At 42.9% G+C, this 16903-nt stretch overlaps 1 protein-coding gene across 1 annotated transcript; it reads left to right on the top strand.

The window, feature by feature from the left end:
* The first annotated feature begins 501 nt into the window (after window positions 1-501).
* Window positions 502-16139, top strand: LOC126094682 (myogenesis-regulating glycosidase-like). The gene is made up of 6 exons (XM_049909203.1): window positions 502-566; window positions 2858-2980; window positions 4301-5289; window positions 8575-9009; window positions 10769-10925; window positions 15798-16139. The coding sequence occupies exons 1-6, from the start codon at window positions 557-559 to the stop codon at window positions 15995-15997; spliced, it is 1914 nt and encodes a 637-aa protein (XP_049765160.1). The 5' UTR covers window positions 502-556; the 3' UTR covers window positions 15998-16139.
* The last annotated feature ends 764 nt before the right edge of the window (window positions 16140-16903 follow it).

The raw sequence follows: 16903 nt of genomic DNA, 5'->3' as shown, positions 1-16903 counted from the left end.
ATCCAATTTCAACTTACTTTAGCGTTTTCATTGGTTTACATTATCCGTTTGTTCGATCTAAATTTTTTAATTATAATTTATTTGGAATTTTGTATTCGTCGGAACTATAAAAATAAATTATTACATACTATCATATGCAAATTCCGTTTAACGCAAATAAAGACACAAAACATAAAATGATTCTGACGTCACGCCAGCTGAAACTTTACTCCACTGAGGAAATCAGAACACTGCGTTCCTTCGTTCAGATAACAGTTACTTTACCTTTGTGTTAAAAAAGAGCAAATAATTTATAACTTGACGATCTTTTTTGTTTTAGCAAACGATAAAGCTTTTATCCGACCATGTTAAGTATTACATTATACTGATAAGTTATCTCGGAGTGCGACGAGACGCGATTCGAGAGGATTCATATCTTAAGAGTTCATCGTAAAACATGGCGATGATAACCGCGTCCTTCGACAAAATTTCACTATATATACATATAAGCCATGTATTGAAACTTCACGCCAGGAGATCAGCTGCAGCAGTACTGCACTTCACAGCGAGGTCTAGGATGGTTCAAGGTGAGCTCACGCCCCCTGTGGGTGTCACTGTTGTAGATTACTGTAAGGCTTGGATTCTAGGGCTTATTTCTAGATTAGTATTTCACTGTTTTTGAAAGACATTTTCGATACATTTAGTTCATGTAGTGATTTCTTAAAATCTTTTATATCTAACCTGCACAAGTACGGGTGGCACATTCATGTCTGATGTCTTAAGTGCAGTTATTTCATAAGGCTAGTAACAGTTCTCATGATGGATGATTTTAAGAGAGTAATGAGTAAGTAGTACGTGAACGTAAACACCATTTCTATGGAGCTAAGAAATGCGATAGAAATATAAAGTAAGACACTATTTTAGATATTCGCCACTGAGTAGTTTACTACAGGTATTACCCTTTGGTTACCATTGGATTACGGGAAGAAATGGAAATTTTTTAATATTTCTTTTAAGCTTCGAAAACGTCTATGAGCGATATCCAACCCCACCAGAAATCTGCTGGCAAGCCGCACTTTATTTTGGTAAAATATAATTTTAAACGATGTTTAGTGAGGTACAGGATCGCTATCCATACAGCCCTTAGTCAAAGGTATGTAGAGTCAAATGTTTCTCATACAAAACGGAAAGCAGCCAAGTATGTGTGGCACAGTCTCTTCAAGGCGCCTTTTAATGGCCAAATTAAGTAAGTCACCCATATTTTCTCTTCTATTCTGTTATCCTGTAATCCCAGGTAACCTGGAACTCACACCAAGGGTAGAACGACTTCTGTTTCGTTAAAATGCAGTACTACAAAATCGTGTAATTAGAATCTCTGTCATGGTAGGTCGGGTACTAGTTGGAATACAGCACTTAAGAGGATGTTTCATCTTTTTATGGGATTGTGTACGATCTCAATGCGTACTCATATTGATCTTCCGTAGTTATGACCGATACAGGGAGAATTACACTGACCTGCTGTAAGGCGATATTTTACAGAATCAGGGGGCTATTGAAGGAATAGGGGAATAATGGATATACGTAGTTCTGCAGTATTATTCTGCTACAAAGGTTCCGATAGATCAGGAACAAATTATGTAATATTATGTGTTCTCAGAAAGATATTTCACGAATGTGATGAATTCTAATCTATTGTACAAAACATAAATAAAAGGTAAGAGACATCATTATAAAACAAAACATCATGTTGAAACTTACAAAAAGTCAGTCAATTTTTAAAAGTTTTCGCCTTTTTGGTATACTGCTAACAACGAGACTAAATTTGTAATAAGAGTCTCTATCGTGGGCAGTCGCACACTAGTTTGAATTCAGTACATAGGTCGATATGTATTCGTCTTAATGATGGTATGTATGAGGGCTAACCTCTCTATTAATATCCTGAATATATTCGACCAGCAGACAAGCACACCGTTATCGTACTTCCGTCTATATTATACCCTGTTACACTGACATGGGAAATTCCAACCAAACACTTGGTGACCGAGTGTTGTCGTTTTCGTGAACAAATAATCTCCTAATGCACAAATGTCCAGATAGTCAGCCAAGAACATATCGACTGAGCGTTGTCTTTTTTGGGTTCAAACCCTCTCCTGCAGCTCTTACGTTGGGATTGTTATCAGTATGAGGACGTCACTTATTCACGATTCGTGACCGCTGTGTAACCTAGGCGCCATTTCATCCCTAGACTAACACAGGAGCCGCGCGGGGGGGGGTTAGCCTTGCGGTCTAAGACGCTGCAGTCATGGACTGTGTGGCTGGTCCCGGCGGAGGTTCGAGTCCTCCCTCGGGCATGGGTGTGGGTGTTTGTCCTTAGGATAATTTAGGTTAAGTAGTGTGTATGCTAAGGAACTGATGACCTTAGCAGTTACGTCCCAAAAGGTTTCACAAACATTTGAACATTTTTGAACTAACACAGGAAATCACAGATGATATTGTTAACATTATGGGTTCTGCTCAAACACAAGTACAAGTAATATTCACGCAAGAAGGTGGATGTCGTAGTTTCAAGGGGGTCCGACAGAGGGCGTCTGACTGCAGTTGATACTGTAGACCTGTTTAGGATCATATGGGATTTTTCGAGGTTTCTGAGTGTGCCATGGTTCCGAGGGGGATCGCAGGGCAACTGAGACCGCATCGTACTCAAGGGGGCGTCCAAGTGAAGCAGAGAAATGTATTTGTTTGACCTAGGAAGCAACATGATCCCAGAGATGTTATCGCCCCTCGTTTCCTCACCAGATAACGCGGAACAGTAGAATCAAAATGCCAGGTGTTTTTGTGGCAGTTGCTTTGACGACTCGCTGTTCTCCTCTGCCTCCAGCTGCGCCCGCGACCGCCGTGCCGCTGCTGGTGGCGCTCGGCCTGCTGGTGGCCCCCGCCGCAGCCAGCCTCAGCACCCGCTACGACGAGGCTGCTGGCCGCGTCCAGATCCTCTCCCACAAAGGTGAGTGGCCGGCGACCGCTGCCGCTGCCGCTGCCGCGCGGCTCGCCGGTATCAGCTGTAACAGAGTCGCGACTCTGTACTCGCAGCGTAGCCAAGCGACACGATCTGTGTTGACACCCAGCGATTACTTCAGGTAAACGTATGAGGGACACCAACCGGTACCTATGAAAATAATACTTTCTACTGTCTTGAGTTTATTGTTTCAGCGACAGAAAATATTGAGATAACGGTCTGTTCGCACTTATTCGACTTAATCAAACCACACTTCGCGGAAAATGATTGCAAGGTGGTATCAATACAGGGAAATGTCCGTCTGTAATTGAAGGAAACAAAGAACGTACCGCCAAAAGCAGATCAGCTTATATTTACTTATTATATTAACTCCAGCAAGAAGCTTCCATTAAAATTATTACCACTGACAGCTTTCCTTTCTTAATACACTACGTGGTTTCACAGTATTTTCATGTCTGCAAAATGACTAAATCCAGCAAATGGACAGTACATGATGATGTCTATTCCCAGTCTCTGAATTATATAGCTATGAAATTTTTTTCAGGTACTGGAGCATTAACAAGTAGCCTTATGTGTCATACGTGTGAATGTAGGTTAACTTTCTAAAATCCTCAGATGATTGATATTTATAATAGACAAGTCCACAGTACATCAAGATTCTGTATCAGTTTCATTTCTCCTGTCTAAACATATTGTACCATGGGTTTAGGCTAATTTAAATCTCAAATCTGGTTTTCTGAAAGAAGTATAAAATCTACTTCGATTGCACAATTCTTTACTTCCGCCTAATCCATAACAATATAAACTTTCTGATAGTAAATCAATGGAATTTGTCTTGAAAATTTTATTTGTTTTCGTATTTACATATTCGCATATGTCATGTCAGTACTTTCTTTACTGCAGGTGAACAAAATCTAACCTCCCGCTATTGTGAACTAACTTGATATTAATGTTTAATGTGTGTTCCAGCATAAATTTTATTATCAGTATCTCTCAGTTTCTTCCATTTTCAGCGTATCAGCTAAGCAAAATAATTGATATTATCGGCAGCAACATGTCTAACTACGCCTAACCACATTTTGATGTCAGATTCACTGCATGGTGTCTCCTCACTTATTGAAAATGGTATAAATCCATAATGTGAATATCGAAGAGAGACATCATACGCACGTAAATACTGCTGTTATTATGTTACAAATCGTGTGCGAGAAAGTAGGCTAGAGTAACTCACCAATCTGCATTCTCACTAGTACTCTAAAAATAAGGATCTATTTCTGAAGGCACTGTTTGGTTACTGACTTGTTGCAGATGGCAGCGAAGTGGAAATCGGCTACATCCCAATCAGCAGCGAGCAGCGCTCGCATGGGCCACGTCACGTGAGAGGCACTAATGGAGAATCCTTCTACTTTGGAGACCATAAAATCGCCTTCCGGCGCCAAGGACGAGAAGGTCGTTGCCTCGGTGTCCGGCAGTGGGTCAGCACACCCCAGACGGTGCTCACCAGTTGTCAGAACCACTTGACCAGCCACATCTATGGCGGGATAGAGAACAGAGAGCAGAAGTTTCTCATCGAGGATACCAAGTACGAGGACTTCCCGTACATTACAGACCAAAGCATACAAGCTGGCATTGCCGTGCGCTACTGGCTTTTCTCCGACGGCAGATTCGTCTACGTTCATTCGAACGTCCCTCTTTTCATCAACCAGAATACAAACCAGTCAGTAAATGCTATCTGCTTTACTGCTGAGAACAAGTCTCCCTACCCAGCCGACCGAGCCGACAACCTGCTGGAGTGGGACCTGTGTTCATTCGAGGACGCCAGGGAGGCGCACGAGTTTGCTGTCCAAAACTACCTGGGCAAGCCGACTGCAGTCCCAGACGACTCCATGGTGCTGAGTCCCGTCTGGGCTACCTTGGTCCGATACGGCAAAAACACTACTGAGGAGTCGGTGCGGAAACTCGCCAACGAGGTGATTGCCCACGGTTTCAACAAGAGCCACATCGAAATTGATCAAAAGTGGGAGACCTGTTACGGAAGCCAGACGTTTGACACCACCAAGTTTCCCGACATAAAGAAGCTCACTGACGACCTTCACGATCTGGGGTTCCGTGTAGTGCTGTGGAATCATCCCTTTGTGAACAAAGGCTGTGAGCCGTATTACTCCGAGGCACTGGAGAAAGGCTACTTCGTGACCGACGCGAATGGTAAAACCGAGACCAAGTTTCAGAATGAAGTTGCTGGCGCTGTCGACTTCACCAATCCTGATGCAGTATCCTGGTGGACGAACCGACTCTTGGTGAGTATATAAGCAAACGTATGTAGTTGTTATTCAAGCGGGATTTCCTAGAACGTATTGCTCTACATTACTGGAGTCTTTGAATTGGAGTCTTTTAAAACTGCAAGGGCAGTTCAGTTGAGATCAGTGGTGTTCTGGGCCAAATACTGTGTGTCCTTTGTACTTCCCAGTCCGAAGTTCGGTTTCCATGATGTTATTCGATAGCTGATTCACGATCATCCTTGTTCCCATACACAGTTTTGGTGAGCTGAGATTTCTGAGTAGTATGATCGGAGACCCAGTTTTAAGTCGAAGGCAGTGTAATGGCACTCGTGGCATTTGGAAAAGAGTTTAGAAACACTATACGGAAGTTAACATTTTCTTCAACTTTCACCATCGTGTAGTTCGATTTGTATATTCTCTCTTCACCGGGAATATTTTTTTTTTAATCTTAAAGTTGATAACGTCAACAATATTATTTTTAGTTACCAAATAGCACGTCCGGATTAGTACAGTCGTGAACCATATTATGTTAAATTTTATCGATGAGTGCGTGCTCAACAGTGGCAATGTTGCAGAAATCACTGTTGAGTTCAATGAGGCCGGTCGCCTGATTAGTAAGATCTATATTCAGTCACTGTACCACTTTGCTGACACTTCACTGTTTATTTTTTTTAACTCACTGCACTACTTTCTGGCAATTCATATTTCTCCAGTCCGCTCATTTCGTTGTTCTTCATTTTCTCTGCTTCTCACGTTGCTTATCGTCGTTCGTTGGGAACTTAAATGTGCTTGGCGCTCTTCGTCTGTTTCGTTTCTTCATTGTTCTTTTTTTTTTCGCCGTTTAGCCTCACAACTGGTAAGATCTCCTTTTCTTCGAAGTTTGGACACTGCCTAATATATAAATGCAATCAACTTTTTATTAACAACTGTAGTAAGTATAATTACACACTTTTCACATTTTCTTTTCCATTTATATTCGGTTACCGTATCATTTTAAATACTCACTCTTCACTGTGTGTTTTTATTCACACACTACACTACTTTTTCGGTTCCTAACTTTGTAACTAATAAGAAACTGATATTCGGAGTAGCCCCTACAGTGACAAATTCCGGAACTCACCAAAAAGCCTTCGATTAGCCCACAATCGTTCAGGACATTGCACAACACTCGAGAGTGTTCTGGAATGTTCAGGGATGTTTCCGAACATTCTGGAATCTTCCCAAATGTTCCAGACTATTCCCGAACATTTCAGAACATTCCGGTTCATTACGGAACATCCTGGAACATCGCCGCAAGAGGTTCTGACCCACTGCGCATTCTCATGGGGATATCATATAAGACAAGATTACAGACATCTGTATTTCGACAGAGCTAACGACGTCAGCTGCCTTTTTCCCTCTCCTGTACAAATTTTAGGTTTCACCATTGAGTTACCTCATTGTCCATTTGCGCCTACTGTCGGAACTTCCCCCGAAATACTGAGATTTACTGCCGTTTTCTCGAAAAAAGTGGTGTCTGGTCTGACATGTTTATAAATGGATACGGAGCCCTTCTGGTCTCATGCCAAGTGACTTTCTACTTTAGGGCTTCGTAAAGGAGACAGCATGCGTTCGACCTCAGCCGAATTGTATGCCGCCTGTTGGCATAAATATATAATAATGTATAAGGTATCTACTCATATTATGTAGTATATCTGTGAGGTTCATTACTATGATACCCTTAGTGCAGATGCTCAATAGGATCTGAACCTCTCGCAGGAATGCAAGAAGCTGTGTACGAGGTAAATGGACAGGGTTGCTAGTCAGTAGTGTGCGATAAGTTGAGAATGTTGATCGATCGTAGAGCATGCTCGGATAGCCAGAGCGATTAGAGCGACAGATTGCGTAAGGTCGGAAATCCAGATTCGAGGCGCGGTCCGGCACAAATATTCAACTGTTGCCATTGAGTTATCTCCATGTCCAGTGGCTCCTGACGTCTGCACATCGTTCGTACTGAGGTTCAGATTTAGCACCAGATCGTGGAGATTACACTGTGGACCAAAGGAAACGTCTGAAATGGGCAGGTGAATTACTTTCCTTGTTGCACTAGGGAAGGGTGTCTCCAGATCTAGATACGCCATAATCCATTTAACAGCTGCTCGTTCGTGAATAGAACTGCTTCATGCCTTATGCCTTCCCAGACGGCGATGGCATTCCACCTGTATGCTTGTGTAACATAGTCAGTACCACACTGTAGTGACCTGAAGCGCATGGTACAGAACTCACGCTAAGGGGGGTAGGACGTTAAACGGGCCGACTTGGAGCAGGGTAGGCACCACAGGACATTTTAATTTCCTCTGTCTATACTTTTACAAGTAAATTCATAAAACTTTGTCAGCATGGCCAGGAATGATTCAGGATTCATACTCGTAGCAGCGGAAGTTCAAAAATATAACAAAATAATTATTTTTACATGTGAAATTTCATCATTTTTTCACTTACTATTGGCTGCATTTGTTGCTGTAGGTACACTTTTCTTCATAAGTAAGAGAGGCTGTTCGATGAATTTTGCACAGCATACACACCATACTTACAGATGTCTGAAACTCTATAATCTATTTAATTTACGAAAAAATGAATGAGCTGTTACGTTTTAAACTTTATGTGTAGAAAAAAATCAAATTTTGTAGTTAATTATCTCAATTTTTAGCACAGTTTTTAATAGATTGGGAAAATTCTAGTGTTTCATACACCTGTAAGTATGGTTTGTATGCTGTGCAAAATTCATCAAAGAAACTGGTGAAGAAAAATGTACCTACAGCAACAAATGCAGCCAACAATAAGTGAAAAAATGATGAAATTTCATAGCTAAAAAAATCTATTTTGTTATGTTTTTGCACTTTCACTGCTATGAGTGCGAATCCTGAATCCTTCCTGGTCATGCTGACAAAGTTTTGTGAATTTATTTGTAAAAGTGTAGACAATAAAAAATAAAATGTCCTGTGGTGCCTCTCTTGCTCCAAGTCGGCCGGTTTGATGTCCTACCCCCCTTAATGTATTGGCCACAAGATTCGCCTGATCTGCTGGAATACTTCTGTAGCGCTGACGGGTGTCACTTCCGCGTCCGCCAACCACAGATCCTTAATTGTAGGGCACTGAATGCAGAGATCTGGTGGCACAAACCTCTCGAAACCTACTGCGGAGGTATCGAATGTATGACAGAATAGGAGCTGTATTGGGCTCTAAAGAAGGACCAACACGATGTTAGGTAGGTCAGCTTTTTCCGTTTTGTCTCCTAATATAATGGTTCTTGACTGTTCCCAGGCGCTTCTCGACGAGTCTGGTATCGACGGATTCGAGTTCACCGCTGGGGAGGTGGACTACCTGCCGCAGCCGGCCAACTTAGAGCCCAAGGAGGTCAGCCCGATAGCCTACTCTGACGCATTCGCGCAGACGATCGCTCAGTTCGGCTCCATGGTGTCGATACAGACGGGTGTGGAGAGCCAGAAGCTGCCCAACTTCTTCCTCATGGACATCGTGCACAACGTCTGGTCGGGCCACGGCGGCTTCGACACGCTCATTCCCAAGCTGCTGCAGATCAACATGGTCGGGCACCCCTTCGTGCTGCCGGAAATGATCGGCGGTTCAGTTCAGAACGGGAAGCCGGCATCCAGCGACCTGTTCCTGCGTTGGCTGGAAGCCACAGTCTTCATGCCTGTTGTCAAATATTCCTACACGCCGTGGGACTACGACAACGAGGTGCGTTCACACCTGATACAAGATGCATTCTTCTGTTTCCTCTATTCGTAATAGCCCGCTAAACAGCTAATTCCTTGCTTGCGATTGGACTCCCCTGTGTATTGTTCTCGAATTACAATTTAAATAGATAACGTGTCACGTTGACATGCGAGGCATCGAGTGACTCGGGACCAATTGCAGGCTTTCAGCTGTGTATTTGGACGCTACTAATGTACTTAAGGCTGCCACCTTCGTAGTTGTAAATTACATTCAGTATCTTTTATGTTTTACTGCAGACTGCAGAAGAAACGACTAGGTTAAGGAAAGGCAAAGCGACGATATAGTTTTTGTAGATATGGAGAGAGCTTTTGACAAAATCGACTGGACTACACTTTTCGAAATTCTGAACGTATTACGGGTGAAATACAGGGCGCGAAACAGAAACCAGACGGCCGTTATAAGACTCGAGGGGCATGAACTTTAAGTAATGATTCGTAATGGTGTACATTCGACTAGTACATCGAGCCAGCAGTAAAGGAAAACAATGAAAAATTTGGAAAATAAATGAAAGTTCAGGAAGAATAAACAAAAACTTTGAGGTTTATAGACCATATTGTAATTCTGACAGAGACAGCAAAGGATTGGAAGATCAGTTGAAAGTAATGGACAGTGTTTCGAAATAAAAATATAAGATGAACATCAACAACAGCAAAACAAGGGATATAGAATGTAGACGAATTAAATCATGTGATACTGCGGGAAGTATATTAGGAAACGGGAAATTAACAATAGTAGATGAGTTTTGCGATTTGGGCAGTAAAATAGCATGACGGATCAAGTAGGAGAGGATATAAAATGCAAACTATCCATAGACGGAAAAGCATTTCTGAAAAACATCGACAGTTATTTTAAGTGTTAGGATATCTTTTCTGAAGGTATTTGTCTTGAGTGTAACCTTGTACGGAAGTGAAACGCGAAAGATAAGCAGTTCAGGCAAGTAGAGAACAGAAGCGTTGAAATGTGATGCTACTGAAGGGGTCTGAAGATTATATGAGTATATAATGTAACCTACGTAAAGAGGTACTGATCTGAATAGTGCAGAAAGTAAATTTATGGCATACCTTGACTAATCGAAGTGGTCGATTGAGAGGTCACATTTGGAGACATAGAGATCACCAGCTTAGTACTTGAGCGAATTGTGGGGCAAGAATTGTAGAGGAAGACCTGGAGAATGACACAGTAAGCAGTTGATTCTGGAAGTTTTCGTGCTGGAGTTGCAAATTTGGTAAAATGAAACTAATGGGAAAGGCAGGAGGGTTGTATTATTTGGCTAAGTAGCCGGAGTTGAAAATATTTGTACACTTGATGCCGCCTGCAAACGCCAAAAAATTATACAGACTGCCAGTTACGCTGGCGGCCCGCAGGAGTGACAACTTCGGCTAGTCTACAAGAGAAAAGCGGTGTTGTGGATAGCCCAATAAACTGTGTTCTTTTCTGACTGCGGTGATACTGCGTCGCGTATGGAAATGGTATTGTTAGCACATAGGCGTTATTATCTTTGAGCCAACTTGAGAAGATGTAGCCATTCCTCATGTCTGACTAGTTTCATTGGTCTCTTCAGAGAAGTGTCACTCTTACTGAAGGTTTTACAGATATCTAAATTTCAAATGAGAATATAATAATCGAGCGAGACTGGTCGTTAGCTCCAGAGTACTTCCTAAGGTTTACTTCCAGCAGGTAGACACTTTAGGGAAGGCTGTCACTAGCGACCGTGTTGCAGACGCTGGAGATCGCCCGCAACTTGACTGACCTGCACGCCAAGTACGCGCCGCGCATCCTGGAGCTGATGCAGAAGGCGGTGGAGGACGGCACGCCGGTCAACCTGCCCGTCTGGTGGCTCGACCCCACAGACTCCACGGCACAGACCATCGACTCAGGTACCAGCGCAGACTTTCTCTGTCCCACCAGTGTGTGTTATCTGCTTTCCTGCATTCTAAAGTACTCACCACGTTTGGGTGACAGATTTGTTTGTCATACTTTCACAATAAATGTACATCACCTACAAGGAAATGTAACGCATTATACATCTAAATTCAATCAAACTGTGAAGCTCTCTATAGCCGGGGTGATTAGGCAAGCGTCTTCCCAGATCTAAGATAAAATTCTGTGAATTACGAAGTGTTTTAAATCTGATTTGCAAGGTGCTGTTGGCATCTGCTTCACATTAGTCTTCTGTTGGCTGATACCTTAGTTTCTGTTTGGTCTCTCTCTCTCAGCAGATTATTCTGATCATCGCTTTAACACTTAAAATTAATCATAATGTCCTGGTGGCATTGCTATTTTTAGGCGAGGAAAAGCAACTGACTGCTGTAAGAAAATTTCAGATTCGAATTGAACATTAAACATTTCCTAGTCTCAAAGCAGATTGTTACCAAGTGCCAGGACGGGCAGTTTTTACGAATGGGAGGAGCTGACCACTTCAGTAGGTACAACATTTGAGATAATGTCCTGTCTATAGATCAGTGTTTCTACTATGAATCAGCTAGTGGGTCTTTCTTGCCTATTTTTCCTTGGAGACATTAGTCTTGTCACTCTCCTGTACCAAACTTTCCATCTCGAGTCATCAGCCTGTTACTCTCCTGTGCGAATCCCTTCATCTCAGAGTAGCAATGACGAGCTACATCCTAATTTATTTTCTAGGTCTATTCCTACTTCTGTCTTGCTTTTTAACCTCCACAGTTCCCTCTGGCGCAATGGAAGCTATTCCTGCATGTCTTAAAGATGGCGTGTCATACTGCCCCTGCCGGCCGCGGTGGTCTAGCGGTTCTAGGCGCGCAGTCCGGAACCGCGCGACTGCTACGGTCGCAGGTTCGAATCCTGCCTCGGGCATGGATGTGTGTGATGTCCTCAGGAACGTTAGGTTTAAGTAGTTCTAAGTTCTAGGGGACTGATGACCACAGATGTTACGTCCCATAGTGCTCAGAGCCATTTGAACCATTTGAACCATACTGCCCCTTCTTCTTGTCAGTGTTTTCCATATACTCCTTTCCTCACTGATTCTGCGGAAAACCCTCTCATTCCTTACGTTACAATTCCTCCTAAGTTTCAACATTCTTCTGTAGCACCCTATCGCTAATGCTTCGCTTCCTTTCGGTTCAGCGTTTCCCACTGTCTGTACTTCGCTTCCATACAGTGCTGTACTCCAAACGTACTTTGTCACAAATTTCTTCGTCAAATTAAGACCTATGTGTAATACTTCTAGTAGATTTCTCTACGCCATGAATGCCATTTTGCCCAATGCTAGTCATTTTTTTTCATGACATCCTTGCTCTGTCCACCACGGTTTATGTTGCTGCCCAGTCTGCAAGATTCATTCACTTCGTCTACTACGTGATCTCAGCTTCTGATATTAAATTCCTCGCTGAACTCATTTCTGCTGCATCGCATTACTTTCGCCTTTCTTCGATTTACTCTCAGTCCACATTCCGCCGCTGACACATGCATTACCCACAAAGAACAACGTGGAGTATAGAGAGGATACTAATAACACAAATGCATAAAATGCATATGGACAGAATGTACGTTACACTCTTCACCCTGCTCTAAACTCCTGTAGTAGAATTTTATTCTTATTCATCTTGTATGGCGGCTGTAATTTTCTGGCTCAGGACACGAATTCAGTTTGTGACACCCCGATATGTGCAACGAATATAAGCATCCAGGGTCACACAAGTTGTTTCATTTAGACGGTATCACCCATATTATTTCAGTTCCCTTTCGTCATGCTCATTCTACAGGTTTTTTTCCGTATATGGCTCCAACAGACAACACTAAAGAACACCACTTGGTATATTCCCTTCGTAAAGACAGTTTAAAAAGGTTCGTGTTCGTCGACGATATAATAAAACAACGGAACTTTTAATACCAGCCTTAATATCAGTGGAGACAGTAACTCTACAGCACTAGTTCGAAGCAAACAATTCATGCCATATTCTCACAATCACTTCTTTAATCCATTTTCACATATGCAAAAATGTGTTGGTAGCTCCATAAGTAGACACTAGCGTTCGTACAATGACTGATACACTTCTGTGTAAACTCCAGCTGGATATCAATGTGGTGTCAAAAGTAGATAACATAATAGAGTTTAGCTCTGCATGTTTTGCAGACCTAAGAACAAATGTATTGGTCTACAATCCAATTTCTCTCATTCCCTTTATAGATACTGCAGTTCTTTTGTTTATTTCCGAGTACATTGTCTCCTAATAGATTATTGTTGCTGAAAATAACATTCCGATTCTGCTGAACTTTGAATGGCACAATTACAGCATTTGGGACAAAGTTATTGTCGTGTAAATGTTATGTATTTGTAGAGATTTACAAGTACAAGTACATTCTGTTAAATGCAACCAGCTCCTCTGTACGATTAAGCAAGAGTTTGGCAAACTGTAGCATTTGGAAAGAAATTTACAATAATCCTCATTATCTTTATTTCCACACATTATCTGATTATCTAGTGAAGGGGTTAAGTATCTGGCCCATTTTAATTTTTATTGTGGAGATGTACGACATGTAGTTGTGTATAGAAATCGCGCATATGTTACTATTGATGAAAGTAACTATTTTCTTTGAAAAATACCAGTGCAATGGCGTATATTTTGTGGTACCTACATAAATTAAACAGCAGAGTTTTAATAGAATTGAGGCTGCATTTGCTATTTAAAAACAGCACTCTTCCTACTTGTTTACAAGTTTATACTAGATGACGTAAAATATCAACAACATTAAGCAATGTGCAGATAAAGATATTAAAGATTGTGATTTTACAAGTCGCTTCACTTGTGTTAGTGTAAACCACGGCACATACTTCATGTCTCTTCTTCTTGAGGTGATCTATCGAAGATGATAAATGAAGGTGTGACTGAATAAGTGATTGTCAAACAAATGAGTCTGCTAAGTATATTAAGAGAGACAAGTCAGAATGAATAACTAGATATTCCTCAACTGTGTACCAACTAGCAGAAAAAACAATTTTAAACACTATCCTAAATTTTTACATCTTGTCCATGGCTCTTGTTACACGCTAAATATTGTTTCCGGAAAATATAGCACACCTATCTGACATAAATTTGTTCCACGTCTTTCCTTTTGAGAGGACTTTAAAGTGGAAGTTACTAATTGGTGAATTTGATATACACTCCTGGAAACTGAAATAAGAACACCGTGAATTCATTGTCCCAGGAAGGGGAAACTTTTTTGACACATTCCTGGGGTCAGATACATCACATGATCACACAGACAGAACCACAGGCACATAGACACAGGCAACAGAGCATGCACAATGTCGGCACTAGTACAGTGTATATCCACCTTTCGCAGCAATGCAGGCTGCTATTCTCCCATGGAGACGATCGTAGAGATGCTGGATGTAGTCCTGTGGAACGGCTTGCCATGCCATTTCCACCTGGCGCCTCAGTTGGACCAGCGTTCGTGCTGGACGTGCAGACCGCGTGAGACGACGCTTCATCCAGTCCCAAACATGCTCAATGGGGGACAGATCCGGAGATCTTGCTGGCCAGGGTAGTTGACTTACACCTTCTAGAGCACGTTGGGTGGCACGGGATACATGCGGACGTGCATTGTCCTGTTGGAACAGCAAGTTCCCTTGCCGGTCTAGGAATGGTAGAACGATGGGTTCGATGACGGTTTGGATGTACCGTGCACTATTCAGTGTCCCCTCGACGATCACCAGTGGTGTACGGCCAGTGTAGGAGATCGCTCCCCATACCATGATGCCGGATGTTGGCCCTGTGTGCCTCGGTCGTATGCAGTCCTGATTGTGGCGCTCACCTGCACGGCGCCAAACACGCATACGACCATCATTGGCACCAAGGCAGAAGCGACTCTCATCGCTGAAGACGACACGTCTCCATTCGTCCCTCCATTCACGCCTGTCGCGACACCACTGGAGGCGGGCTGCACGATGTTGGGGCGTGAGCGGAAGACGGCCTAACGGTGTGCGGGACCGTAGCCCAGCTTCATGGAGACGGTTGCGAATGGTCCTCGCCGATACCCCAGGAGCAACAGTGTCCCTAATTTGCTGGGAAGTGGCGGTGCGGTCCCCTACGGCACTGCGTAGGATCCTACGGTCTTGGCGTGCATCCGTGCGTCGCTGCGGTCCGGTCCCAGGTCGACGGGCACGTGCACCTTCCGCCGACCACTGGCGACAACATCGATGTACTGTGGAGACCTCACGCCCCACGTGTTGAGCAATTCGGCGGTACGTCCACCCGGCCTCCCGCATGCCCACTATACGCCCTCGCTCAAAGTCCGTCAACTGCACATACGGTTCACGTCCACGCTGTCGCGGCATGCTACCAGTGTTAAAGACTGCGATGGAGCTCCGTATGCCACGGCAAACTGGCTGACACTGACGGCGGCGGTGCACAAATGCTGCGCAGCTAGCGCCATTCGACGGCCAACACCGCGGTTCCTGGTGTGTCCGCTGTGCCGTGCGAGTGATCATTGCTTGTACAGCCCTCTCGCAGTGTCCGGAGCAAGTATGGTGGGTCTGACACACCGGTGTCAATGAGTTCTTTTTTCCATTTCCAGGAGTGTATTAATGCAATATAGTCCGTGAGATGTCTCGGGAAACGCTCACAGGACATAAACATGGGTTATTATTATTTTTAATTCATTAAGAAAAATTTTCTAATCATTATTTTCTCACTTGTGTATTTCCTTACAATTTACAATACGCAGCAAGTATTTGCACAGTATGAGTGGCAAGCTGTTTCCTTTCTGTGCAGAGTTCCTTCTGGGCGAAGACATCCTTGTGGCGCCAGTGATCTACCACAAAAACACCGCACGGGACATCTACCTGCCCAAGGGCACCTGGAGGGACGAGGTGGACCCCGAGCACCCCACCATAGAGGGACCCACCTGGCTCCGAAAATACCCTGCACCGATGAACACTCTGCCCTACTTCACCAGGATCACCTCGTCATAGCCATCACCGTCTGAATCCCGGATATCATCTTAGATATGAAGGCAATGTTTGGATAATAACAACCACAGCCTTTTAAGAATGTCACGTTGAAGCATTACAGCTGGAAAATTATATAATGGCAAATTTTAAAATCAAGCATCAGTTGCAGACTATGTTGTACTCTCTTTTAGTCTCAGCCCTTTGTTTTACATATCCTCTTAATGTGTATAGACACTTCTCACGTTAAACAAACATTTTCGACGTATGGATTGCTTACGTCAAGAAGTAACACATGTTCTGCAGCAAAATTAACTTGTATTAAGAGAATGTACGATTTCAACGATGAACACTGCTCCAAAGAGTGCATGGAAAAGTGAGGAAATGCCTCGCAACTGAAACACACGGAGAAAGTGACAACATATGACAAGATAGCTGAAACGATATACGAGCTTTACCTGAAATACTACATTAGTATCTGAAGACTTGACTCGAAGCTCAGAAACGCAAGCTGCTAGCAGCACCATTACAAAACTAACCTTCTTGTGTAGGTCCGTGCAGTCACAATAATTGCTTTGGATTCTCATCAATTCCTTTAAGAGACAGTTGAAAAACAATATTTTGTTAAAATATGTTAGAGGCCAATGCCTGGCAAACCACACTCTAAGACATTAACAAAAGTTTATAATTTATTGATTTCGCACATTTGTGCCTGTGTCTGGGATATTTAATGAAACATTTCGTCTTCACTATAATGTTCCCTTAAAATTGCCTTGTATCCCGATACGAGAATTGTATATTTGAATTCACAGCATTTAATGACATCCTCAGTTACTTGGTTGCTCCGTTTAGAAATTTCAAGTTGCTCAGATTCGTCAGTAGTATTTTCTATGCGTAATTTTTGCCCTTCACAGTATCCTGTGGTTGATG

The sequence above is a fragment of the Schistocerca cancellata genome, chromosome 8 (genome assembly GCF_023864275.1).
Source record: "Schistocerca cancellata isolate TAMUIC-IGC-003103 chromosome 8, iqSchCanc2.1, whole genome shotgun sequence".
NCBI classification, from domain to species: domain Eukaryota; kingdom Metazoa; phylum Arthropoda; class Insecta; order Orthoptera; family Acrididae; genus Schistocerca; species Schistocerca cancellata.
The sequence above is the reverse complement of the archived record's forward strand: the minus strand, read 5'-3'. Positions and strand labels throughout refer to the sequence as shown.

What these genes read in the sequence shown, in the direction of transcription:
- LOC126094682 (XM_049909203.1), top strand. An exon ending in CGTGGGACTACGACAACGAG is followed by an intron (nt 9,010 to 10,768) that starts GTGCGTTCACAC and finishes ACCGTGTTGCAG; the next exon opens with ACGCTGGAGATCGCCCGCAA. An exon ending in GGCACAGACCATCGACTCAG is followed by an intron (nt 10,926 to 15,797) that starts GTACCAGCGCAG and finishes CTTTCTGTGCAG; the next exon opens with AGTTCCTTCTGGGCGAAGAC.